This window comes from Echiichthys vipera (assembly GCF_963691815.1).
Source record: "Echiichthys vipera genome assembly, chromosome: 7".
Classification (NCBI taxonomy): Eukaryota; Metazoa; Chordata; class Actinopteri; order Perciformes; family Trachinidae; genus Echiichthys; species Echiichthys vipera.
Genome location: NC_139832.1, coordinates 23,284,643 through 23,311,995, shown reverse-complemented (window position 1 = coordinate 23,311,995; position 27,353 = coordinate 23,284,643). Strand labels below are relative to the sequence as shown.

The 27,353-nt window shown below is 41.6% G+C and overlaps 1 protein-coding gene across 3 annotated transcripts; it reads right to left on the bottom strand.

The window, feature by feature from the left end:
• Positions 1 to 146: 146 nt before the first annotated feature.
• Positions 147 to 26,217, bottom strand: LOC310949267 (excitatory amino acid transporter 2-like). Of its 3 annotated transcripts, none has more exons than XM_083916643.1 (11): positions 26,051 to 26,217; positions 8,878 to 9,017; positions 6,974 to 7,126; positions 6,425 to 6,675; positions 5,870 to 6,017; positions 5,035 to 5,161; positions 4,616 to 4,849; positions 4,332 to 4,526; positions 3,416 to 3,550; positions 3,081 to 3,269; positions 147 to 1,257 (listed from the first exon to the last, which is right to left on the bottom strand). In XM_083916643.1, exons 2-11 carry the CDS (start codon positions 9,005 to 9,007, stop codon positions 1,254 to 1,256), a joined length of 1,566 nt encoding a protein of 521 aa, XP_083772769.1. In that variant the 5' UTR covers positions 9,008 to 9,017; positions 26,051 to 26,217; the 3' UTR covers positions 147 to 1,253. The 3 variants fall into 3 exon arrangements, with proteins under 3 accessions (XP_083772769.1, XP_083772770.1, XP_083772768.1); XM_083916644.1 differs by lacking the exon at positions 26,051 to 26,217 and adding an exon at positions 11,854 to 11,957 and having other exon boundaries at positions 2,981 to 3,269; XM_083916642.1 differs by lacking the exon at positions 26,051 to 26,217 and adding an exon at positions 11,854 to 11,957.
• Between the last annotated feature and the right edge of the window lie 1,136 nt (positions 26,218 to 27,353).

The window sequence follows — 27,353 nt, the reverse complement described above, 5'->3', positions numbered from 1 at the left end:
GTGGTTTTCTTAGCTTTTAGATTTCATCAGAAAATATGGTAGTATCAGCTACTGTGCGAGCCAGTTATAAATGGACATCAATGTTAGGAAAACTAACAACTGTTTTGTGAGTGAGGAGGCAGTTCGAAGTTGATTGATTTTCTGCTTGTTTGGTCCCTATAATTGACTTGGTCATGTTCTTAACCCCAGCTCTCCCTCTCTCTCTCTCTCTCTCTCTCTCTCTCTCTCTCTCTCTCTCTCTCTCTCTATCTCTCTCTCTCTCTCACGCTCTCTCTCGCTCTCTCTCTATCACACACAAAGACACAAACACACACTAACACATTTTATATCTCACTCAACAGGTGACACAAAGAAAAAAAAAGTCCCTTTTCTTTACAGTGGACAAAAAAAAGGGGGGGGCGGGATAAACATGGCATCCATGTAGTGATTTGTGCTTTAAATTTCCACTGTGGCTGCGTTTATGTGACTCAGTGTGGTTTTCCTGTCCCTTACTGTTACTCCTACCCTTTCCTCAGCTTGCTGGATCTCAGGGATAGTGGGTAATATTGGGTGAAAGAGTCAGATAAACTTTAAAGTCTCTGATAGTCTGAGTGTCAAAAGTGATGTTCTTACATGAGTGTGGCCCTATGCACACATTCTGATGGTACTGACAGGGATGTTAAGCGAGGAAGCTCAGTACAAACATTACATTGGTTGTCATGATTCATACTCTTACTCCCACTTATCTCCTTGCATTAGAATAATGAATCACCTGTATGAAACTCGGAGGATGATCTCAGTACATCCTATGATATGCTATCCACATATAATATCCACTTCTTCTCTCATCCAAATAACTATTCTGATATATGTAGATGTATTGCTAGAAATATTTATCTTTTTTTCTCTTCCTTCCCTCCCCGAGCCTTGAAGTATGTTGTGCAAGTATCTGCTATACGGACATAATTGTGCTCTAACAGGTAAAGTACATCTCTGTTATCATTTCACGGTTAAGTGAATTAGTATTATATATCAGTCAGATAGACAGTTACAAAACTTTTAAAGGGACTAATAAAAAAAGAAAACTAAACTACATAAAAAAAATAATTAGTAGTTCTGTTCGTGTGACTTTTTTTCATTCACTCTTTTTTATCAGCAGATAGGAAAGCTTGTGGAGCCCAGGAGCAGGGGATCTCTGTGCTGCCATTATTCATGTTTCCATGGTCCCTCCTCAACAAGCGTGCACTCCGCAGCAGAGCCGTTAGTGGCTGAGGTTACCTGTAAGCAGTTAGCAGGGAAATCTAAACAGCTGATACAAGGGACGGCCAAAAACACAATACATTTGTAATACAACTTTGGATCAAAAATATAATTAATACAGTGGTCCCACATAAGTTTCAGAAAAGCAATCTGATTGGTCAGTCAGGCTTACAAAGCTTAAGGTTGACCATGATTTATTGCTTGCTATGCCATCAAAAAAGCAACTTCAGTCCTGCTATGTCCTAGTTGAAATTAAGAATCATAGTTTGAGGAAATTTGTTAGATAACACACATGACTGTAACATTTAATAACTATAAAGCCATTTAGGACATTCTTTTCTGTAATTTTGGATGCTTTGGCAATTAAAACACTGCCTCTTAGCTATCATAACTATTTTACAACATGCAAAACTACTGGAACTCCTGTGCGACCACTGATGATAACGTTCATGGTTGTGGAGTTTCTTTTACTGACCTGAGAACAGGCAGTAAAAAAAAAATGAATGACTGAAAAATAGACAGATTACAATGATAACAAGGTACAAACACTACAGAAAAATGCATTGTTATGTTTAAGCTATTTTGTAAGCTTTCTACAGTGGTGTGCAGCTTTGAAAAAGGGGTTAGAAATGGGATTCACGTTGTTTACAGGCAAAACAGACCAGAAAACAGAAGGAAAATAAGTCACGGTGAATACTGGAAATAGCAAGTCTTTGTGTCACATGTATATGTAAATACTTGTTAATGAATAGAGAGGCTAGAACATTTCGACTATGGACGGATTACTTGTGTAACAGGTCGACAGTGTTGCTAGGCAACACCTTTCATTCTTTAATAAATGAATAGGCTCATCAGTAGACCTTTTCTGCCAGGGTGTGTGTGTCAGGGAACCAGCACTGTGAACTCCCATTTATTATTCTAAAAGCCTCGAAAATATTCAAAGACGGGTTTCAAAGTGCATTATGTTTTACATTACTGGAGCTGCTTCACAGCTTTCGATTTTACAACGCAGTTCTCAAAAAAGGCAGAAATAGCTGGTGTCAAAATAGTAATGACTCACTGACAGTGTGGTAGACGAGTACATGTAGAGAATAGGAACTGCTAATTATCTCTAACACTTTCCCTGTCATTTAAAATCTTACAGGAAAGGGTGATCCTTTGGAAATAAACCCCTAAAGATAAAGCAGAATGAACCCTCGAGCTGAAGAAAAAGAATATCAGAACTAAAATGATCACAGAAAAGGGAAAACAGTATTAAATCGAGATGTTTTCTTGACGATCGACGTTTGTGTGAACTTGTGATAGATGGGAGGGCTGCTAAATAATTCCTCAGTGTCATTATGAGGATTATCTGGCTCTGCCTTTTGAGTTAGAGCCAATCCCCAACAGGTTACACTCATCAGATTAGGATAACAATAGAGCAGGAAATATCATTTACATTCACTGAACTTGAACCATATTTTAGTTTGTGTAAATTTGGAAACCTTTTGGCAAGAGTGCTTTACATTTTTGGATGGTCATTCAACACAAAAAGCTGCTATTCCAGAAGAATGAAATACATACGTACACATGCATCTGTTGTTCTCGTGCTTCATTTTTGTCTTAAAACAACAGTGGGTGTATTTACATTATTATGTACAGAGATGCAATGAATAAAACAGAGTAAAGCAAAAGTGCAGAGAGAGCATGCAACAAAGAGGGGTTATATAGAAGTCTCTATGTCCGTAAGCATTAATTGTACCTTGCTTTCATCTACTATGACAGAATTGTTAGCAGTAGCGGTAGCAGTGACGGTAGCAGTGGCAGTAGCAGTTGTGGTAGCGGTATCGGTTAAGACGCACTGGTTGGAATTGTTTTCGTGGTGGTTCTTCATGTCATCGTAATAAGAAGGGGTCTTTGTCATCATTTCGATGTCGTCAGATTTGGCCGCTTGGGCGTCCAGCTCATCAAGCTCTGCCTTTGACAAGTGGTACACGATGCCTGCACCGTAGGAGTCACCCACCACGTTCACTGAGGTCCTGAATCGATCCCTGAAGAGAAAGAAACCAGGATAAAAAAAAGTTGTTTTCTACACTTTATCAAATGAGAAATATAGTAAGAGGAATTTCCAGATGCATAAAAAAACAAAAACCTAATATAGATGCAAAGGGAACAATCAATGTCTTGTCAAACTCACAGCAGCCAGTCAACAGCAACCAGCAGACTGATGTCTTGGGTTGGCAGGCCCACAGCAGTCAGGATCAAGAGCATAGTCACCAGGCCGGCGCTGGGAATACTGGCCGCTCCAACACTGGCCAAGGTGGCTGTCAGACTGGATGAAGACACAGCAAGCAGGACTCAATCACATTCTCTCAACCCGCCACACCTAACTACATCCCCCACACCCTGCTGCAACTCCTCAGACGCCAATGAACGTGAAATCTCTACACATTGACAGATGAAAAAATTCTCTATGATAGTTGAAGAGCAGCGGCTGAAGAGCATCAGAGTGGGTCCTCCATCGCACATGAAGAGAGGCTTGAAAGTGACACACGGCTTTTAATGTGAGGGTTTTTCGTGGATTGATATGCGATGTAAATGTCAAGCTGAAGGTTGTCCATCCTTGACTCACTCTTAGACCCAGAAGAGCAATTGGGAAATATATTTAGTAGATTTTTGATTGGAGTTTGTCTTCCTACTCAGCATGAAACACGGCACTGGTGCATGTTATCACTTCCTCCTGGTGGTTTAATTGCTGCACTGTAAATTTTTTCCTCAGAACTCTTCTGTTCACTGTCTTCATTTATTAAGAGCTAACTGTGTTTGTTAACTGCACTCTGAGGGCTCCATTTAAACCATCTTTGAATAATGGAAATTACAATTCCTACTGTTATAACTAAGAATAGCTTTTCTTGAATCCCAGTCTGACTTCTGTGTGCAGTCAAATATGTTTCCATTTACATCATTAAACTTGTTTCAAAGTTTGACTATAGAGGTTACCCAGAGAAACCCAAAGGTTTTCATTATTTCACAGAAGTTTCACTTTAAATGACACCAACTAATACAATATATGTTCGCCGTACAATGATGAAAGATCATGAGTTTCTCCTGACCTGACAGTGACAATCTGACCAGGGTCAAGATGGATGCCGTTCATTTGGGCAATGAAAATGGCTGCAACCGCCTCATACAGAGCAGTTCCATCCATGTTGATGGTGGCACCGACTGGGAGCACAAAACGAGTGACTCTTTTGTCAATACCTAAATTCTCCTCCAGACAACGGAAGGTGACAGGCAGTGTACCAGCACTGGAGGGAAAAGCAAAAGGAGGTAAGTCATACTTCGAATCAACTGTCTAGATATTAAGAAACAACTATACATTCATTTTGATACTGACCTGGAGGCTGTCCCCAGGGCAGTGATCCAGGCCTGGAAGATGCCCAGGAAGAAGGTGAAAGGGTTTTTCCTGACAATAACAAAGTAGATGCTGGGCAGGAAGATAACTCCGTGGATGATGAGACCCACAATCACAGTCACCATGTACATGCCCAGCTGCCTGCCCACGACCTCCAAGTCCTTGATGGAGATGATCTTACCACAGATGAGACAGGCAATACCAAAGGGAGAGTACCTGACAAGATGAAGCTGTTTTAGTTATAAATTTAAAGACAGATGACAAAGAATTTGTCAGGACACAAATTCTGTTTCACATAGCTAGAAATGATTTAAAATGCTTTAATGACTTGAGAAATAACTTGGTTAAGAGTTATTTCCATTTTAAAATGAGTCTCAATGAGATTCATAAGTGATACTAACCACATGATCAAGATGACAAGTTTCATCACAATCTCATTGAGGATGTTGAAGAATTCAAGCATGAGTCTGGCTCTCTCTCCCATCTTGCCCATGCAGATGCCAAATGCAATAAAGAAACCAATCAGACCTGTGACAGAAAACCATAAATGTATCAAGCTCTGAATACAAGTGTGGACAGGTGAGACGACTACCACGTGAGGGAATTATTATTAAGAGATGAGAATTTTTACATTTACAGCCAAAAAGATTAGGTTTGTCCAGATGTTTGCTACTTGTTTTGAACCATGGGGGCAGCATGTCCCTGGATGGCAATGCCTGTTCCACTACTGAAATATGAATTGCCATTAAATTTGGTAGCGATGTCTATGGTGCTCAGAGAATAAATCCTGATGAATTAGGTGATCCCCTGATTTTTAGCGTCACAATACGGTTCAACTGTGTGGTTTCGAGTAAAATGTCTCAGCAACTATTGGATGTATTGCCATGCCATTTGACATACACTGATGCCAAGCTTAGGATAAATTGTAATAACTTTGGTGATCCCTTTACTTGTAACTTAGCACAATCATCAATTTCAGTGTGTTGTATACATTGGCTTATGATACCTGCAAAGCTAATGACATGCTGACCAGCATCTGTTGTATTTTGTGTGTAATGCTAAGTAGCACATGTTAGCAAACTAACATGCTAAACTAAGATGGTGAACATGCAAAACATTACACGTACTGAACATCAGCATGTTAGCACCGCCGCTAGCATGGCTGTAGGCTCTTAGTCTTGTTCAGTGTTGATTGTAAATAGGCTATAATGTGAGTGTTTCTGGTTGGTTACATACCCAGAACATTCATGCCACTTTTGAACTGCAGGGATTTTTTGATGATGAACTCAGGCTCCTTAGTAATGTTAGCCACCAGGCCCTCCATGGTGGTGGCATTGACATTCTCCTCAACGACCACCTCCACCTTCTTCGTGACAGTCTGGATCTGAGTTAAAGCAGGGAAAAATACTAGTGATGAGTTTTATTACCATTACTGGAATCAGATATGGCATTAACTATGAAACAAGGTAATTCACCTGTCAATAATCATGTATACAAATCTGCTTCATCTTTGTTGTGTCTTTACGATCTATGTGCATTGGATTCCTCTGTTAATAAACCCTTGGCAATATAGATATTGTCAAAGGATTCTTTCTGTTCAAGTTCCTTCCTGTTTCCAGACACAAAAGCTTTTGAGTCTCTCCAAGATATTGGGCTCTCCATATTAAGTGATGCCATTCATGCAAGACTAACATCATCAGACAGACTTTCTAAGCATCTGGCACCTGCACTGTCAGTCACACTTCCGCATTGAGTCATATTTATCATCTTGTTATTGTCATCCTCATTTACCTGTTGGAAACAAGCTTGCACAAGGTTCTCTGGGAACAGGTTCCTGATCAGATCAAAGAAGGCATCCAAACTGGACACATCATCATTTTTCTCGCCCTGGCCCAGATTCTCCTTCAGTTTGGGGTTGCCAGGGTGGATGACTAACACCAGGATGACTCCCAGGACAGCAGCAATAACCGTGGTGCTCATGTAGTAGACCATAGCTCTGGTGCCCAGACGACCGCTGGATTTGGCATCCAAACCGGCGAGACCTGCAGCCAAAACAAGCAAGATTGTGTCTATCTGGTAATTACATGAACTTACTGAATGGAAATGTTGTCTTAATACTGCAGGCCATGAAGGCTGGATGCAAGGACCATTAGTGCGGTTAGGGTCTTGCATAATAGTGTTTAATCATGTGCATGAAACATAAAATGATGTATTACATGAACTACTTTCAATTATGATTTTAGAATCAGGACAGCAATAACCATGCTTTTTCATTGTGTCTATTTAAGAATAACAGCAGTGAAGTGTAAAGATAAAATGCAAAGAGTAAAATGTCTGCACCTGTGATTAAACTGGAGATGATGAGTGGCAGGATCAACATCTTCAGCATCCTCATCAGGATGTCTCCGGGAAAAGCAATCACCATGACAATATCTGGGTGGATCGGGGAGGCGACGCGAAGCAACATCCCTGATACAGCTCCCAAGATCACACCTGAAGTGCAAGGAGAAGTGTTAGTGAGTGCAACTGCAAGAGTGTATAATAGCAAACTAGAAGAGATTTAGGAATCAAGTCAGATATTGAGAAGTCAGAGAGGAGAAAAGCCTTACATTTGAATAAAAACCTTAGATATATTCTATGAAAGAACAAATGAGCTACGATTTTTCTCCTAAAAATAAACCCTAATAACTGACTTCTGTCCTATGAATCCAGTCGTTGGAGTTGTAGGACAGGTTATCTGTTACGTGCTTAAGGACGACGGTAGGTTCAGAAGATATATATGGAAACCTCCTGAGAAAAAGTAAAGCTCGTGGAGGATTAAGATCAGATCTCTCTGAAGAAGTGAAGAGGAGGCAGCATGTCAGATTCCCTGGTGAAGCATCTGTAATCTATGCTGAGCCAAAATGTTTTCAAGGATTTTTTCACCTTGTGGCAAGAAAAAGAAAAAGAATTCAATAAAAAGGGGTAAAATTAGGTAGTTGACCTGATCTCTCACTGGAATATACTGCCATCCATTTGGTTATTTGCTACCTTACTTATCCTCTGGCCTCCTCTTACTCTCTAAAAGCCTCAAAAACATTTTAACAAAGCCACTGCTGACCCTTGATATATGCTTCTTCCAACTAACAGTTCTTTTCCGGCCACACAGTGTTTCAGCCCTCAAAATTAAAGATGACCTCTGTGTGCTCACCCCCCCCCCCCCCCCCCCCCCCAACCCCCAGCCCAGCCTGTAGTCTGTAGTAGCTGGCCTCTGTGTCTGTCCATCTCACACAAAACTCTACACCCCGGGGTTGCACTTCCTCTGCTACCACATCACTGCCAATGATCACGCAGGCCGAGATGTTGTTTAATAGCACACATGGGAATCCAAAGCCCTCTATCTTTTTTTATTGATTTTTTAATATAAGCTGTCTTCAAAATATCCTCCAGTCTAATGGCATGCTGTGGATTCTTCCCAACCAATAGATTTGGATGGCACTTGATTTCCTGTGCCTTCCCTTTGGCCCATTTGCAAGTTCCCATTCAGGCTCTTATCTGCCAAGTGACAGATGATCAATGATCATGCTGGCTCACTTGCTTTGTGAGAGACCTGCCAAGTGGGGTGAGATGTACACATTACACATGATCACACAAACACACGTCCATGCAAGCAGGGTACAAATAGACAGGCACACACCAGGCTAAATTAAATTATACACACATACAGTATATGCATTTATACAGTTTTAACAGGACTACAGCCTTTGTTTATACAATGATATATAAGATTGGTAGGCCATACCTGTCAGACACGACAAAGTATATATGATATGTAATGGTTAAACACAAAGCTGATTTAAGGCCTTTAACCAGAAATACTAAGTATAAAGTACATTTGTGCCCCTTCCTCTTTCTATTAAACCTCCCCCCATGGTGTAGTGAGCCACCGCTATAATGACAGTATTTTTCATGCACCACCAGAGGCTGTTTGGTTGTCCAGGGCTGCAGAGAGCGTTTGATAGCAACAGGTGGCATGGAGCTGGGGAAGGTCAGGACACCCAGTCATCTTACTGTCTGGTACACTGAGCAGGCACAGATGGCATCTCCTCCTCATATTACAAGCAAGCTGCATAATCAAGCTCTGAGTTGACAGAATGCTGAACTCAGTGGCGGTTGGTGCCTGTCTTGTAGCATGCCCTGCATTTTATCATGTCCTTAAGGAAGAAAGAAGAAAATGAAAAGACGCTGGCGATGAGGTGACTTACCGAGGACGGTGAGTGTGAGCAGAAGGTTCTTGAACATCTTGGAGCAGATTTTGGCACATTTGTTCTGAGGCCTGGCCTCAATGGGCTCCAGGTGACTCTCATGCATCCTCACCTCAACTTGTTTAGGCATACTGTTGGCGCTGTAACAGAGGCAAAGAAAACTGTTATTTTCAAAATGCATCAAGCTGAACCCCTTTAAGAACACACTATTGGCTTTACCGCATTCTTTCAGCTATCATGTGGTTATGTCCTTTCATGTGTGATCTCCGTGAGAAAGAATAAGGAATTATATTGACTCCACAATGAAATACAGCACCATAATACAGAAATCAGATCATCTTGATGTGCATAAAAATGTATATCTGGTATAGTTAAAAAGAAAATAGTGCATGATAAAAAAATGTTAAGCATTAAAGGGTGTTGCCAAGCATCCAACAGATGGAAGCTGACTACAAGCTTCTGCTTGTCAAATTCCTTGCTGTCCTTTTTGGGCGATACTTCAGACATTTAGCACCATAAGTCAGTTTTGTAAAAAGATTTATGCAAAGATGTTCTGCATTTTGATAAAATAATAATTGTCTAGGGTCTTGTAAGAATGTACAGGCATGTGTACATTATGTAATTTGACTGACTGTTCCACTTCCAAGATAGATGTATCGCAAAGAAATGGTATGAATTTAATATTCTGCAAAAGTACTACTACGTTATACAGTATGCACTACATTTAAATACACATAATAACAAGTGACAAAGATTTGACTTATAATACAAGAGACAAACACAGCTAAATTATGAAGACATTACCATTTAAAATACTGTATCATGCCATGGATTTTTTTTAAATTAAATACTGTAGTTCACATTGTAGTTTACCAAATATAGTGGGTATATTAAGACATCCATTTAAGACAGCAATGAACAAGTGAAACAGATGCCCACTTGACAGTATAAAGGTTTGGTAATTGACAGAGAGGAGGAGCAAACATATTCCCTCTTAAGTCTCATACACCCACTTATACATTCTCTTTCTCAGTTACAATTGTGTGACATTACATTTAGAAACTTCAAATATAATCATAGGAAGACGGGGCTCAGTCACACAGCCTGATTGGTTGAATGAAAATTGATTTCACATTAACCGGCAGCACAGAGCAGTTTCCTGTGAGGTGGGAATATGTTTGCTAGCGAGAAGAGAGCCAGCTGTGTCTATGCCATGCCAGTTAGGCAGGTGTTCAATAATTCTGTCGTCTCTTCACCAAGTCACAGGAATAATCTATCAAATTGGGATATAGACAAATCTCTCTGTTCCTATTCATCCCCAATAAGCTCATGGAAATGTCTGCTGAGATGGATTACAAAGAGCAGAAAAGAAGAAATAATGTGACTCTGACCTTTCACCTCACCCCTGGGGTTCATGGCCTAAAACTCACAAATGGAAGCCTCAGTGCTGAACTGAAAGTTTTTGTCTTCAAACCCTCCCCCAACAGACCTATATGAAGTCAGAACACGTCATAGATATTAATCATGGTGGCTGTCAAGCTCTTCAAAGCTGAAAGTTGATCAAAAGGATCTCAAATCAATAGGCAACGTTTGGAAAACTTCCTCGAAACCAACGGCTCTTTATGGTGTTATTGTTGTTGTGTAAGTAGTCACTAATAATTCCACTCGCACACACACACCTCCCCCAGCTTTCTGTATTGCTGCTTTGTAAGCTTGACAATATGAAGACCACCTGGTCAGCTTCCAGGCACACAGATGGACCAATCCTGCCTCCTCTTACTAAAGTGTGAAATATAGAAAATCCATACAAACAGCGGGCAAACAGTAGCCATAATTATTTCCTCCCTCAGATGATAGCTGGCTGAATTAGTAGCATCCCTGGAAAAAAACCTGAAAAATGGGTATTACCTTGTAATCCTATCCCATTAGAGTGATGAGTCCTCCTAATTGAATTTTTCCCCTTTTCTCTCACTTTCATTATTTTTAGCACATAGAGAGAGCAAGAGGAAGCAGACATTAGACGTCACAGAGGTCGGATATTATTCTGTCATGGTCCTCTCATTAGCGTTTCCCTCACCAAGTATGACACGGATGAGAGAGTGGGCTTGTGTGACCCAATGATAGATGAAAACGGAAATTTGCAGCAATCAGCTACAGTACAGCAGAGAACTGGCATTTCACATCAGTAGGTGTTTTTCTATATTATAGAATTATTATACTGGATGAAAAGTGATCCTTGCTGTGCAAGTTTGATTCATATGCCATAAATTAAGTATTAATTTATATTTATATATATGTCTTACTAATTTATCTCTCTGCTATAAAGAATAAATCTGTGGTATTAAGCTTCAAAGTTTTCAGTGCCATTGAGTTAAATCGAACTGGGCTGCTTTTTTCTTTCTTTTTTTTTTTTTTAAATGTGAATATAAAGAAATGAAGAACAAGATGTTAATCACTTCTATGGTAAGTTTTTGCGATTATAAAATGATTTGACAGGAAAGGAACTCATAATTCAAAAGTCCTGACATTCATATACAGATGCACACGCTCTCTCTCTCTCTCTCTCACACACACACACACACACACACACACACACACACACACACACACACACACACACACACACACACACACACACACACACATGCATACACACAGTTTCTTCTCCTCAGTCTCTAATAGGATCATTTTATAAACCGGTTAATCTTGGCCAAGGGCTTAGTCAGATTAATTGCATTACAGGAGCGTAAAGCCATGAAGAATTAATGACGGTCTTAATAAAACAACACCTGTCTATCTAAATCTAAACTGAAAGATTAAAAATGTTTCAAGACGTTATTTCTTTCAATTAAAAAATGCTGATAGACTATACTATTATTAGACTATTACTTTTAAAAATCGCTTGAATTGAATACATAAGAAGAAAAAGTAAAAGTAGATTTAGCCTACAACTGTCAATGGGATGCGATTACTTACTTCATTTCTGTTGGAGTTGAAGTAAGTGCTATATACATGGACCAGGATCAAGTCTCCAGCTTTTGGTATTTAAGAGTGAATCAGCCCAAGGAATCATTCACGACTGCTCCATCTAAAACCGTTTCCGGATGACAGCAGGTAAGGTCCCAGGTAAAACACTAGAGCTCTGCTGACAGCTAGCAGCTCTCAGCTGTCCACGAGCTCTTCCGAAGCATCCAGAGAGGAGAGAGTCAACACAGCCCAGAAGACAGACCCAGTCACAGCCACAGCAACCTGAATTGCCCCATACTGAAGCATGCAAACCCCCCTCAGCCCCCACCCACTGACTCCACCACCACACAACCACCACCACCAACCACAACCAGCACAGAGCGCATGCACACACACACACACACACACACACACACACACACACACACACACACATATATCCAACAAACCTAGAAATAAATAAATGTGGGAAAAGAAGTGGAGGGAGGAGTCAATATCTGAGCTTAAGAGTCAAATCCCTCATGGACCCTCCATTCCCTGGACACTGTAATCCCCTGGAGAGCATGCTCCCGGACTCATACAGCTTCATGGGATAGTGAGGCAAAGTCCAGGCTGCTGGAGATGATCATGATGATGCCTGCTAATGGCACAATGCGGACAGTAGTGCTTTGTACGTAGCCCTTTTGGTGAGAGGGGAATAAACAGCAAATGAATGATGAATGGAAGGTTTAATGTCATAATGTTGCCGTTTGTGAGCCTTGAGGTCATCCTGATGGACAGCAGATGAGAGGTTAATGTTAACTGCTCTCTGTAGTTATGCTACGCATTATGTCGCTCTTGAGCCACAGTGGTCTAAGAGGATATTTTCTGTAAATGTTGACGTCACACACAAGGCCCAAATAATCAGATTCAAAGATATAATAGATAGGCCTATAATGTCCTCAATAACCTCAATAAATATTCATTTTTTGTATGCAACGATAGCTACAAAATATCTGTCTTTAAAGATTCTGTCAAAATAAGATCCACATATTCAAGTCACACTTCAACATACAGATTTACATTTCCCCACTATTCAACAGAACTCAAAAGTGCTGAACTCCAAAGCACAAATGACCAACGTGATTCATGTGAGGATAGTGTCACACTGATTTCACTGTAGTCTCTCAGCAGCATGGGACTTCACATGGTATTGAGCAGTATCACATTATTGTAATTAGGGAAATGTGTTGGAAAGCTATTTCCTCTTCAAACAAATGACCAACTGCATAACAAAAGCCAGAGGAATCCCATTCCTGTTGGCAAAGGTTGTGTCATGAGAAATCACTCATCCTAAATCCCTTGACATGTCATACTCATTGAAAGGACCTTCTCAGGGAAGAAGGAGTTTTCAGGATGAGAGCGAGAGTAGGACAGAGAAGAAGGGGTTACATTGGAGTGTAAGAGGGACACTCGGGGAGAAGGGGGTACTGGGGTCACACCAGCACCTCTCAGCCAAAAGAGGGGCCCGTGAGGGGTAGGCTGAGGCAGCCATCCCTGCTCTTGGCTGGTACCATGTGAAGCTCTTTGCTTCCTCTCTCTTCCTTCTGAGGGGCTTTGTTTCACACGCAAACAGTGGCAGTGGCCCCAACTCGCCCGGCCAAGAGCTGCATCCAAACTGGCAGGGGTGAGAAAAGAAGGGAGGGGGGTTCGAATGGGAGGGGGTATAAGGGTATAGCAAGGGGGGAGGGCAGTGGGCATGTCCAGAATGCCAGTTCTTTCAGGCCACTGATGTCATGCCTGTGCCCACCGTGGGAGAGCAGCGGAGGGACCAAGGCGCCCCTTTCTCTTTCCCCCTCCACAGTCTCTTTTTCCAGGATGAATGAATCTTTCAGAAGCGGCAGACCTTTGTGTCCCATAATCGACGGCGATTATCCCGATTTTATGCTGCCTTCCCAGTGCGAGGAGGTTCCCTGAGTGCTGGCATTGAGGACCGCTGCGATGCAGCAAGGACCACGCGGGGTTGTCCTAGCAACACTCTGCGGCTTAGAGAGAAGGGGATGAAGGGGAAAGAGGAAGCTCAGAGCCATACACACCCAGCATACAAATGCATAGCCTGCGTGAACACTATATACAGTAAATATGTGTTAGCTTGTTAGATTAGCAGATGGATAGACACATTGAATCTGAACCTCACCAAAGAGCATTTAATTTCATAGACAGAGAAGTAATGCACTCCATATAAATATCTTGAAAAACTTCACGGGACATTCGTAAAAGCTTGTTTGGTGTCTGTTCTGGATAATTAATGCTATGAATTATATAGCTTCTGTCAGTGGCTTTGCTATACAATGCCTCTCTACCATCCACAACATGCTTACATAATAATTAACAAGTTTGCATTAGTTGCATGGCTATACTTTGGACATAGGAATACACGTTTCCCACTGGTCTCTCGAGGGGCCCGATGCCCGTTCTCATGACTGGAGCATCACAATATTCTGTGAGGTAAAGACTACTGGAGCTGGGCCAGGCTCCGGATATATCTGGCCCCCCTGGGCCTCAAAGCCACTTGCAATGCAATGGGAAAAAATGGGCTAACACATACTGGCTGCCTAGGAGCTGTGAACCCCCCTCCCAAATGAAGCTCTCAGCAAACACTTCAGGTTGTGCTGTGCATAGGAAGTGGGAGATAAATTCCAGTATCTGAAGAAAGGGAAGCGTTATCCTCTCAATTATGTTTCCCTAGATGGCTGTTGGGATGGATGCATTCTGTGAAAGATAGAGAGATGTGTGGACCGTCATGCCAATTATCATGTATTCCAACAGCAGCGTAACCTGCTGTTCTTCAGGAGCAAAATAAAACACGGAAGATCCCTAGGAGTGCTGCTTTCTATGAGTAGGAACCATGAGTAACCATGGTAAAAATCTTTCCCATTAGGATGCTGCCTACAAACTTTGCATAGATTCATCCCCAATACCAAACTACAGTCAACATCGGGCTTTCCCAGTATGCATTTCTCAAACAACTGTCCAAATGAAACTGACCTACTAGTTTCTTAGCCAATTACTCTCTTGGAGACTAATTTCTAAGGATGGAAAACACTGTTCTTCATTGTGTATGTCAGTGTGCGTCCACTGTGTACATGTTTATGTATATCGAATGGTTCTGAATCTGCTCATCCAAAACCACTTTGACAAACCTTGGCATTTCTATATCAGCTATTACAGGCAACATCAGTGCAGGTGAAGTTAGTGATCGTCTTCATTTGCTCAAATTAAGAAAGTGACAGAAATGTAGAGTCACTCAACAGTCCACTTGAAAGCTGTCTTGAAGCGCTTCCAAGTGAACCCTGGAGTGAGAATACAGTGTGAATAAAGACAGGCACGACACCAATAGAGCCACAAATTGAACGAAGCGGACTGATATTGATATTCACACACAAGTCAATACAATGCTATCACTCACTGTTTTTTGGACTGAATGAATAATAGTTACTCAATAAACTGAGAGTGAATAATGCCAAACAATATGCCAATTTAGAGTTCAATTTTAGCATAATCAATGAGAGCAGTGTAGAGCTGATTTAACAAAGGGAATATTAACAGTTATAGAGGCATGTTATTAGTAATACAAGGAAAGGAATATAGTCTTTCAGTATATGTTTTTCTACAGAATCAGGGCACAGCCATCAAAAATGTAACATTCAATTCTGCATAATATACTTGCATTTAGTTACAGTTGTAAATACAAAAATACAAAAAGGGGCTACCTTTGGTTTGGTCTTAGAGGGTTGACCCTTCCAAACAGATATGGGGTAGCAGGGCAGGCATTCAGTACCACGGCCAGTGACTCAAGGAGCTACTTTTACCACAACTGAGCCTCGGTGATCATTAGGTTAGCATGTTTGGATCCAGCATACTAGCCACCAAGAGTCCTCACAGGTTATACATACCACTGTTGTCAAATGATTAGCATGTAACACTATTCTACAAACCAAATGAGAATAAAGTTTTCACAAGACTTTACATACACACACACACACACACACCGCACACACATACACACTTCCATCATGTGCAGTAATTTGCAATTTGGTTCTTACACTGTATGTCACGGCTCTAACACTGTAAGTCCCATGCTTTCATTACATTTTTGCCATTCTCTTTTACAATCAGGGTGCATCAACATCCTGGAAACGCATGATTAAACGATACTGTGCCGTACGTGCCTATCCCTCAGCATCCTCTAAGGTTTCCCTTTGTTTGGCACCACTCTTTGTGTCCATAATGAGGCAGTCATTAGGGAGAGCCTCTGGGAATCCTGAGGCTAGTGTTGTAGTCTGCATAGGTCTCTCAGATGTGACCAGTCCCACTGTAATTACGTGCTAACAGTTCATTATGCTGCGGAGTGGTAGTTACAGGGTTGAATTGGGTGATTCGCATTCCTCTGGTTAATGTCTGCAGAGAGATTCAGTTTGATGGCATCCATTCCAACTAAAACGCACTTCACATTCAAAGCTAAAGATTGAAGATCAATCATCCCTGCATGTCTTTCCTTTTCTAGTTTAGGTGTTGTCTTTTTTTGCATTCAAAGTTAGGCCTTCTCTCTGGCATTCATATTACATGTCTCAGCTTGAGTAACTCTCCGTCTTTCCTTAAGCATGTCACAGGTTGCTTAATTTTTTTCAGTGGTGTTCCTCAAAGTTGCAGGAATGTATTACCACAGCATCCCTTATCTCAGCTCCCATCTTTTGCCTAAAGCTGCAAAGATGAAAGGTCAAAAACAGGATGATCCACAATCAGACTGTCCCCATAACCTCCTTTATGCGATGAGGGGCTATACACATTTTGAAGAGACACTCCTCTAGTTTCTCCTATAGCTACTCCTGTGTTCATATGAAGCGATGCTACTATCATTAGCAAAGGCGCATCTGTTTAACAGAGCTTGCTATATAGCAGCACACAGCTTTTGATGGCTTTGGTCCGATCCCCATAGGAGCTCATTAAATCTGCCAGTAAGGCAGGACTACCCCACCCCCCACTATAACCACCACTATGGTATACCCGCTACATTGCGGAGAGGGGGATGACAGAGGCAGAGAGAGAGAGAGAGAGAGTAGACAGAGGGAAGGGTGGGAGGGGTGAAATGGCAAGAATGCCTTATAAAGATAGATGTGTAACAATGTATGGGGGAAGGGTGAAGGAAAAAAGGGGGAGGGTGGAAAAAAGGGAAGGTGTGACTGATGAAAGGTAAGGATGGAGACAAAGGAAAGGAATGGTTAACAGATGAGGAAATAAGTGAGGGCGGGGGGAAAGGGTTGGACGAAGGTAAGATTAAAGTAATCAATAGAAGCAGGGAATGAGATGAAGCATGTGTCTTTATATACGAGCAGCTCCTGTGTTATCAGGTTATCTGTGGATAAATAAAGAGTTGACATCTGTGTTGGGCAGCTGTCTCTGTGAGATGGGATTAGTGCACAAATTATGTTTCATACATCACTAAACTCACCTGCCACACTCTCAAATATCAGTATATGTAGATGATGCGTGCACACAATATCACTGTCTAACCCCTTTCTCGCTCACATTTGAGTGAGTACAAAACATGTAAATGCATGCATTCACACACACGGTTATCTGTGTGGTCATCAATCTCAGTTGGTCCAGTCCCATGGTATTCAAGGCGGGGTGAGGGGGTTACAGTCTCACTCAGGATTTGCCAATAAGAGGTCTAAGGAGGATGGATGTTCTTTCACTAATTAAACACTGCAGCCCTTAGGGAATGAGTATAGCCTGCCGCAGTGGCCGTGCCCCGCTCTCCTCACACCACCCTGCAGTGATGATGACAGAAAGGGCATTCCTGCACACACACACACACACATACACACACACACACACACACACACACACACACACACACACACACACACACACACACACACACACACACACACACACACACACACACACACACACACAGCTCATTACATCAGTCAGCTAGGACAGACCGCCACACATAGTCACACACAGTCACACACACAAACACACGCACACACACACACACACACACACACACACACACACACACACACACACACACACAAACACACACACCCACACACATGCAGAAACATACAGCACATTTATTATACATCAGTCAGCTAGGACAGACAGCTACACATTCACACACAGTCACACATACACAGTCACACACACACACCACACACACACACACACACACACAAACACACGCACACACGCACACACGTACACACACACACACACACACATACAGATACATACAGCACATTTATCACCACATCCTAAAGACTGTTATTCAATTGAAATGTTAGGTCATGTCTGGAAAAATCTATATAACTATAGTGCACCTTAGATAAAAGTACTAAAAGTATAGTTACTGTTGCTGTTGCAGCCATATACTGCACTACCCGATCTCTATGTATCCAACAGAAATTCATGGACATACATTTACAACTAATGTACCATATGGTATCTACTGCCTGAATGGCATGTTATGCTAATTACTGTAAACAGAGGTTGAACATATGTAGGCATGGCCTATGCTGATGTTATTGCACACACATTTCTATAAGGGCCCCTGTCTGTTTTCTTCTAATTACAATACCCATTGTCTCTGAATCTGCACTGACAACACATCACATCAAGGAATACAATGGGGGAAAGCATATCAGAAAAGCACGGAAGTGTGACAGAGCTGAGAGTTTCTCATTCGACAGTATGCATTTCTTTTCCTCATTACATTCTCTCTTTTAGCATCTTTCCCTCCTTTTCTCAATGTTTTTCCTTCTTCTCTTTCACACACGCATATGCAACACATCATTGCTATCACAACATACTGTATCATCTAATAGAGCGCCTTCATCTGCAATGCCTATATACATATTTTCAGTGCCTAGAAACAAGAGGCACCGAAGCACACGGGATACTAAAAAAGCCGTGGAGTGTTGGCCAACTGTTTTAGTGAAGGAAACGGAAATTTAACCATCCAATCCACTGATGCATGAAGTGAAAATATCATAAGTTATCTCTACAAATATAATGACTGAGATGAATTCACTCGATATGTTTGATCTGTCTTTAAACAATGACCCTTTTCAGCGTTTCAAAAACGCTAAACCTCAGCCTGTGATGTACACTTACTTCAGGCCTTCTGCTTTCCTTTCAGGACCACTTCCCTGACACTGTTCTTTCAGAACCACATGTACTTATACACATGAATCAAGACTCATTTTCTCATATCCCATAGATACAGTGAAAAAAGAGCTATTAATGACTGCTGTTCACGTGAAAAGCTACAGAGGGACCCCTCTGCTCCTCGCTTCATTGTTTTTCTTTCCATGTCACTATTCGCTGCATACTTTGTCAAACTATGTAAATATTTCTTCAGTCACACGCAGCACTGGAATGCCATTGAGAGTGAATGCGCTCGCTTAGGCCATTTCCGCTGCCTAATTATGAAAGCCTGCCTATACACAGTCACAGTCAATCATTATCAGAACCTCTGAGCAAAAGCAGTTTCAACACATTTCCACTGTTGCCAGACACAGCCAAAATCCCCAGAGCATACTCATCTTAGCCTGCTCAGATGATGGTAAACCCCCTTCAGTCGAGATTTAAGGCATACGGCATAAAATCCCTGAAATCCTGGTTCACTGTAATCCTCTGGATCCAAGTTTCACTGTAATGTGAGGATCCATCTGGATACAAATGGATTCTGTCGTGTGCACTATGTAGAACGGATTTTAATATACTGAATCTAAAGTGATTCAACTTAGATAGATAGATAGATAGATAGATAGATAGATAGATAGATAGATAGATAGATAGATAGATAGATAGATAGATAGAGAGAGAGAGCGAGAGAGATAGATAGATAGATAGATAGATAGATAGATAGATAGATAGATAGATAGACACCACTCCTAATTAACCAGTGCATATTGTGTTGAGCCAAAACTCTTTAACAAAACCCTCTCTGTGTTCATAAGCCATTGAGGCAAGCCACTCTTGGAACACGCCACCCCTACTAGAATAATGGGCCACTTTACAGGCCTCCAAGTTAGTTCACAGAATCTAGAGCTGGGAAACCGCAAGCACAGGGTTCATGGGGAGGAGGGGGGATTTAATTGTTTCCTTCGTTTTTGTTTCTGTAACCCCCCCCCCCCCCCCCCCCCTCCTCTCTTTCTCCTCTTTTAGTTCTCAAAAGGGGGCTGACAAACATGCAATGAAGGGGATTGTTGTGTGTTCTGCTGGACAAGTGGGTGAGGTAAACAAAACTAGACTAGGATCTATCAGCTGGTTTCATCAGGATGGGATAGGCTGAGCAGTGGGGAACAGCACTCATGCAGAGGGGGGATTGGTCAGGAGGTCTGCGGCGGGGAGGTGTTTTGGGGGAATGGGGTGGTAGAGGGAGTGCGGGTAGAGGGGGTGAGGGTAAAGGGGTGAGCAAGAGAGAGCAAAGGGGGGTTTATTCCGGAAGAAGTGGGAGGTGGACATGGGTGCTGAGGTTACTCCTCCGAGTGTGGGCATTGTACTTGGTGCTGAAGTTCTCATGCATGTCCCGTTTTGGCTCCCTGAAATGTCGGAAAGTGATGGAGCTCCTCGCGATTAAGCAGACAAGTGGCAGCTCTGCCCTGCGCTCCCACAGCTCAGGCTATTTACATACTCAAGAGGAACATTAATGCCGGCCGATCCCCCAGAGCTGAACAAAGAAGCACACAAACCGGCCCCAGAGGCCCATTACGCACTTAATTGAGGATTTGTGGAATAGTAAAAAGGGGCAAAGGAAGAGGAAGATGGTTGAGACGAGGAGGGGGCAGGGATAGTAATTTTAATTATATTAACTTTTTTATATCATTTTTCATTTTTCCTTGTTTGTTCCTTGTCAGGTTAGAACTTGGCTAATAGCAGGAGGATAAAATGTGAAAATGATGATCTAGTTACATTTTTGGCACCATATAGAAACTCTAGGCATCATCTAATCCTTTTTTTAATTCTCTATTCATCCTCTTCCTCTTTATTCCACATTTGCTGATCCTCCCATTATCCTCATTATGACTCATGTCATAAAAGCTTTACTATAGAAAGCAGGGGTATGAGGAGAAAACTAGCGCTCCAAAAGTGAACAGTCTTACTGCTTTATTGTCTAATATTGAGATACTGCTGTCTGTGTTGACAGGCTCAAAGAGCAATGGCATGAAGCAAAGGTAGCTCCATCCGTCAACCAGTGTGGATCTGTCAGACTGCATCTTGTGACAATTTTCAGATGAAGTCATCTATTTGTTTTGAACGAATCATTTAATGTGGTTTAATTATGTTTCTTTTGTTGCCGCACAATGGGCTGATTGTTCTCAATGGCATGGTCTTTGGTGCCAAGCGAATAAACAAAACGTCCGGCCCCTCCTTCCGTTACCAATCACTCTCGGAGCAATTTCGTGACTCCCCCTGCTGACCTGAATTCCGATGTAGCAGGTGCCAATGGGATGTGGGTGGTTTGGGGTTTTCAGGGAGGAGGAGGACAGTGGCAGTGATGATGGGGGTGAGAGGGATGAGCCCTTCGCTGCACCACAGTAAACACTGACTCAATCCCCTCTGGGGCCCCCCACCCTCTATGTAAATTGTAATGTGTTAATGTGATATGAATTCTGTTGAGTCCTTTGAAAAGAAGGGATGGAAACTACAGATTGAATCATTTAAACTAGAGCACAAAAAGCCACTATTAACCAGATCAATGGGTCAATGTGGGTGACCATGACTTTAAACCTGTGTCCACCAGAAGAGATGTAGCACAACATTCAGACATGGTCTTTGTACTGGCTACATAGCCATTTGTATCTCAAAAGACTTTACACAGAATACTAGAAAGTACTAGGAAGTTTAAATAACATCTGATTATTATATAAACTATAAAACATTTCAGAATCAGATACTTTATTTTAATAATACAATAAATAAACAGTAAAGCACATTGCTTTTGAAGCACAAACATGATAGATCATAATAGAAAACTTTATATATATATTTGGTTCATTGTTTTCTCATCTTTCTTTCTTATTTAACATATGCTGTGTATTTTAATATGCATAGACTATTTGGCTCTTTATTTGCAAAGCGTTATTGATATACAGTATATTCTGTTCATCTTATCTCCTTAACTCATGTTATTTGGATTTGAAGGCAAGTTCCTGACAATATTAGTTGTGGTGCTAAAGTGAACTCATTGACCACATTGATGCCAAGTGGACACACATAGTTCCATTTTTTGAGGTTATGTTCCGTCCCTTAAGCATCAACACAGATTATATGGACAGTTTAATGATCGCTGCCGTCTCATAGCGAAACTGAAGAAATGCCTTGACCATGGCCAGCGGAGATCTATCGCTTTGCCGCCCAGCAGCCGACCCGCTGGTGAATGCCTCTGTTTCTGTTCCTGTGCAGTCATACAGAAGTGAAGGAAGCCAGGCTCTTTGTTTGGTCAAACCATGGGAAAGGCCTCACTCTGTTCTGCTCTCTGAGAACCGAAACGCTGATTCTATAGGCAAGACTTTAAAAAGAAAAAGAGCATAAATCCCACATATTAGGAAGATTCACGGCAGGAGCACAGATGAGGAAGAGATGAAATGCAATTCAAGGCCTGAAAAGCAATAAAGCAAGGAAATTTGGGGAAAATTAAGTGCAGAAACAAATTAAATTGGATGATATTAAGGCAATTAGGAAGGACTAATACGAAAGAAACAGCTAAGGGAAAAGAAAGAGGAGTATTGAGAAAGTGGGGGAAAAGGAGAGACAGAGATAGACGACCATGAGGGTGGTAGAGAGTGAAAAGAGGAGCTGGATGGTACTTTGGCAGCTTCAATGTGTTCCCAGGAGGATTACTCAAGCACTAGATGCCACAGACTGCCAGCAATACTACAGAGAAGCTCCATGAATGGAGACCAACAGCCACACACATACACATCTCTGTGGATGTCTGAATTCTGGTGTCTATTTCACCTTCTCTTTTTTTCCCAGTTCTACTATCTTTTTTCCTCCTTTTTTATTTTTTAGTTCCTCCACTTTTCCCAGCCCGTTCCCCACCTCCCTTGCCTCACTCTCGCTCACTCTCTCGCTCACTCTCTCGCTCTCGCTCTCTCTCTCTCTCTCTCTCTCTCTCTCTCTCTCTCTCTCTTTCTCTCTCTCTCTCTCTTTCCTTCTCAGTCTCTCTGCAGCTTAAGTGAGAGTAGAGGTTTGACTTGGCCAGCCACAGACAGGTAACGTATGCTCCTTCTTTAAGCTGCCCTTTTTATGTTCTTGTGCCTGGGCAGAGCTGGGGAGAATCAAACCCACCTTCTATCCCACTTGTTCACTCCATCCTTTGGCCATTTATCTCTTTTAAACCAAAGAAAGAGTACTATATTTTATTGTCTGTCCTCCCCATCTATTGTGTCTTTCTGTCACTTCTACATATTAAAGCCATTCTCCCACTCTATCTAACACTTCTGGCAGTGTAATATCTCAGTTTGTCTGGCAGAAACTTGAGCGTTTCCACATTGTCCGTGGGTTATATTGTTTTTCTCAGGCGCTAAACTGAACTGAAGATCATTATAGAGCAGTGAAGAGAATATGAAGGCAGCAAGGCTGCTTGCTTTCTAAGTTGTCTAAAAAATATAGCTAATTCTCGAAATCCATATAATCAAAATCACTGCATGTGAACATCCTATAGGATTCAATTAATCATTCAATTGTGTGTGTGTGCCTCACAGTAGAACAGCCTAACAAACAGACATATTCATGCAAACATCTACTCTGCCCTGAGTACCCCAAGCGATGTCTACCCTAATTAAAGTAACGTCTTCGCAGATGGTCAATAAAACAGATACCGAGAATTACGCGTTGAGCAACACTGCAGGGTTTTGTCTGAACGTGGGAGTGCCTCTGTATGTTGTGTTGTGCGTGCATGCGTGCATGATTCCTTTGGATCCATTTATGCTATGCTTATGTTAAAGGATTGACACTTTCATGATTTTATGTTGAACGTTTGATCATTAACTTTTGGTTTAAAAAAACTATTCTTACCATAGCAAACACAGTAAAAGGCTGAAATCACACAGTTGATTTAGATTTGTTTTATATTGAAGTGGCATTTCCTTAATGAGAGACTTTGATGTAAAAAGGTATTATAGCTAAAGAAGAATTCCAAGTAACCCAGACATAATTTCATATAATACTGCATTTATTGTGATGAATGCAAAATGAATAGTAAACAGAATATGCTTCCTGTTTTAGGCAACATATTCTAGAAAGCATATGGCAAGTGATAAACACCCTGGAAATCTTTTGTTTTCTATCATTACCCGGCACATGCAGGTAGGAAAAGATTAATGGCACACTCCCAGATTAAAGAGTCTGCATAAATTCCCTTACGCTAATGATGTTCCTCTCTGTAAACAAATGCTAAATATGTGCAAAATGAACTCAAACAGACTCCCATGGATGTGGATGTGGATGTGAATTCCCATTCATGACAATCAGCTGTTGTGGTAGCATGTAACCCTCTCACATGAAAAGCACATACAGAAAACAGAAATAAATCCACACCTACAGATTTAGGACATGGATTTATATATTAAATGACTCACACTGCCTTTCAGCATGTACTGTATAAGCTTCCTTGAATGTCTGTTGTGTTCATTCATGTAAGGCAGCAAATGCCACAGTACAGTAGTTTAGAGAGCTGCCGCCTCTGGGAAAAGGACAAAATGCATTATCTGCATGGACACTTTCCTTTACTGATTCTCCCAGCAATTACACTGAAGGCCAATGCCTCTTCAGATCCCTGCCCTGCCACACATGGTAGCCTATATGTGCATTGTGTCCATTTCCTCTCATCAGGACCACCGGGGGAAGATAGCCTATTACAAATCCAAACATAGGCCTACCACTAGTCTATCTCTAGTCAGAGAGAGAGGCACCACCTCCTCTCCAGGTTTAATGCATCACCATGCAGTTGACAGACCATAAACACGCACTGTACACGTTTTTTAAGTGACAAGCTAGAGTAATGGTGAAGGCGATCAACTGGGGGTGCCAAGAGAGTTGGTTTCCATGGTGACACTGCTATTGGGAAACGGTGCGTGCGTCCGTGTGTTTGTGTGTGTGTGCGTGCGCGTGTGCGCGCGCGCGCGTCCGTGCGTGCATGTGCTCGCGTTTTAATATGAAAGAGAAGGGGGAAAGGGCTTCAACGATTGGCTCAAGAGGTAGGTGGCGGTACCAAAGTAATAAGCATTCCGTTTTCCTTTTTTTTCTCGTTCTGTGCAAAATTACAAGCCCTGATATTAGGGTCTCATCGTGGGAAAAAAAAAGAAAAAAAACACAAGGCATTGGACACAAGGAATGTCATGGATTACTCCACTGCATGAGCACTGTGCAAATAAAATATGTAATATGACCTTTTATTGATAACATTGCAGAGGAAAGATAAACTACTGAAAATCAAGCAAGTTTACAAAGTCATCTTTGTGTTAGTGTGTATGTAAGAGCAATACTTAAAAAGACACTTTGTTTACTCAGGATATAACTTGTTGACTGATTTACCATCAAAAGCACCCTATGCAGAAGCACAGAGGTAATGATTGTATATCTACAGCACTGACACCAAAGTGTTGCTCACAGATGCTGTAAACCGTACAGAAACGCATTTTGATTGTCCCCGTATGTCTGAGAGGGAATAAAGGTTAACTTAGACCATGTATCTTTAGCAAATCAATCCCACTTTCGCTCTTTTTGTGCAACCAGAAGAAAGATGTGAGTATGCAGCTTTTTAATCAATATAATGCAATATGCAGCGCGAGCTTTGTTTACGGCCAGCGCACCGGGACTTTCAGGTTGTCACCTCTATGGCTTAATCTATATGATCATCTTCGGAATATGAATATTGCACGGAAAATCTATATGATCATCTTCGGAATATGAATATTGCACGGAAAATAAAGTCAATGGTAGGCAGATCTGCAAATTACCTACATATATGCAGTAATTTCTCGATTAATTTGATCATTTCAATTAACCCTGTGACCTGTTGTGATAAACAACAAAATATGCCACAAATCACGATCTCGACAAGCACGCATCTCCCACTATCTCCAGCGCTGCGCGTTTATTGGTGTTGTTTGCAGGATAGAATAAAAACAAAACAACATCTTACCTTTGTTGAAAACCACAATGCAAAAAGTTTTTGGTCTTGTCCCCTTGCAGGGTCTTTTCGTATCCGCTTCAGAGGTGGTCAGCCACAGCCAGCTGCAGAGCGCAAAGCGGTCCAGGACAACAGCGCTTCTTTCTGTTAGTAAAATCCGAGGAGCTCCGCAGCTCTGCGATCCCACTGAATGAGCTCTGCCTCACCTCACTCTTCGGCGTTTTACTCCCCCACCCACCTCCGCCCGTTTCCCCCCCTCTTTGTCTCTTCAGCATGGGAATGCCAACTCCCCTTGGTTGAAGATGCAGCCTATAACGTACACCTCTGTCTTTCTCTCTATGTCTCTTTCTTAGCCACTCTATTTCTTTCTTTCTCTCTCTCACACACATACTCACACGCATAGCCTGCCCTGCCAACACCGCCAAACTTGATGCAAAACTAGCTGTTCATAAGCAGTTGTAGTGCAGAGAGATGGATTTGACTTATTTTATGAAAACCCAGAGTATCCTAATGAAGTCAGGCATTGACATGCAGATGGTGTGCTGCAGGTTCTCATGCCCTTATTGGCTTTGATGTTATGACCTTTATTTTGTTGGTGGAGATACTTGTTAGAGATTGGCTGAAACTCATTAAAGCCCATGCTTAATTTCGATGCATGTAGTGTCTCTCTAATCTGCTACAGTATACTGCTGGTCTAATTTATATGACCGAAGTAGCCTGCACACTTCCTATACCCAAAAGAAACCCATGATCGATGATCAATGTGAGTCACAACCATGGAGGACAGGGGCTTGGAAAAATTAGATTAGGTTATGTACTGACTTGGCATTACTCCTTTTCCGCCTGACTATTGGCTTAAGCCCATTTCAGAATATAAATTTGCAATGAGACGAGTTGAAACTCGCAACTACTTCCAACGTGCAGTTCTGCAAGTTCTGAAACTTGCCAGTTCACATCAGTGAGACGAGGTGAGGTGGTGTATCATCTCCATAACAAGGACTCTATGTTCTTCCATTCTAAAGTCTGAGTTTAATTATTATTATTACAAATTATAAACAGTTCTTTCGTAACTGTTTATAATTTGTAGCATTATAAAATATAAACAAGGACAGAGATAGTGAGATACTCCCTACATCAGCATTTCTATAAGTGATGAAACTACAAAAATACCGTTTTATTTCCCTGACTCCAATCGTTCTCCTTATTTATTGTATTGCTGGCTCGATCCTCTCTCTCTCTCTCTTTCTCTCTCTTTCACATGCACGTTGAGCCTCCCCTCTTTGCAAGTGACATGACCAGCGCACTTTGGTTAGAC

Coding starts and splice junctions, on each gene's coding strand:
- LOC310949267 (XM_083916644.1), bottom strand. CDS start 11,891: ATGTATATAGCACTTACTTCAACTCCAACAGAAATGAA. Junction 9,018..11,853: donor TCAACTCCAACAGAAATGAA/GTAAGTAATCGC, acceptor CCTCTGTTACAG/CGCCAACAGTATGCCTAAAC. Junction 6,676..6,973: donor CATCTCCAGTTTAATCACAG/GTGCAGACATTT, acceptor TTTTGGCTGCAG/GTCTCGCCGGTTTGGATGCC.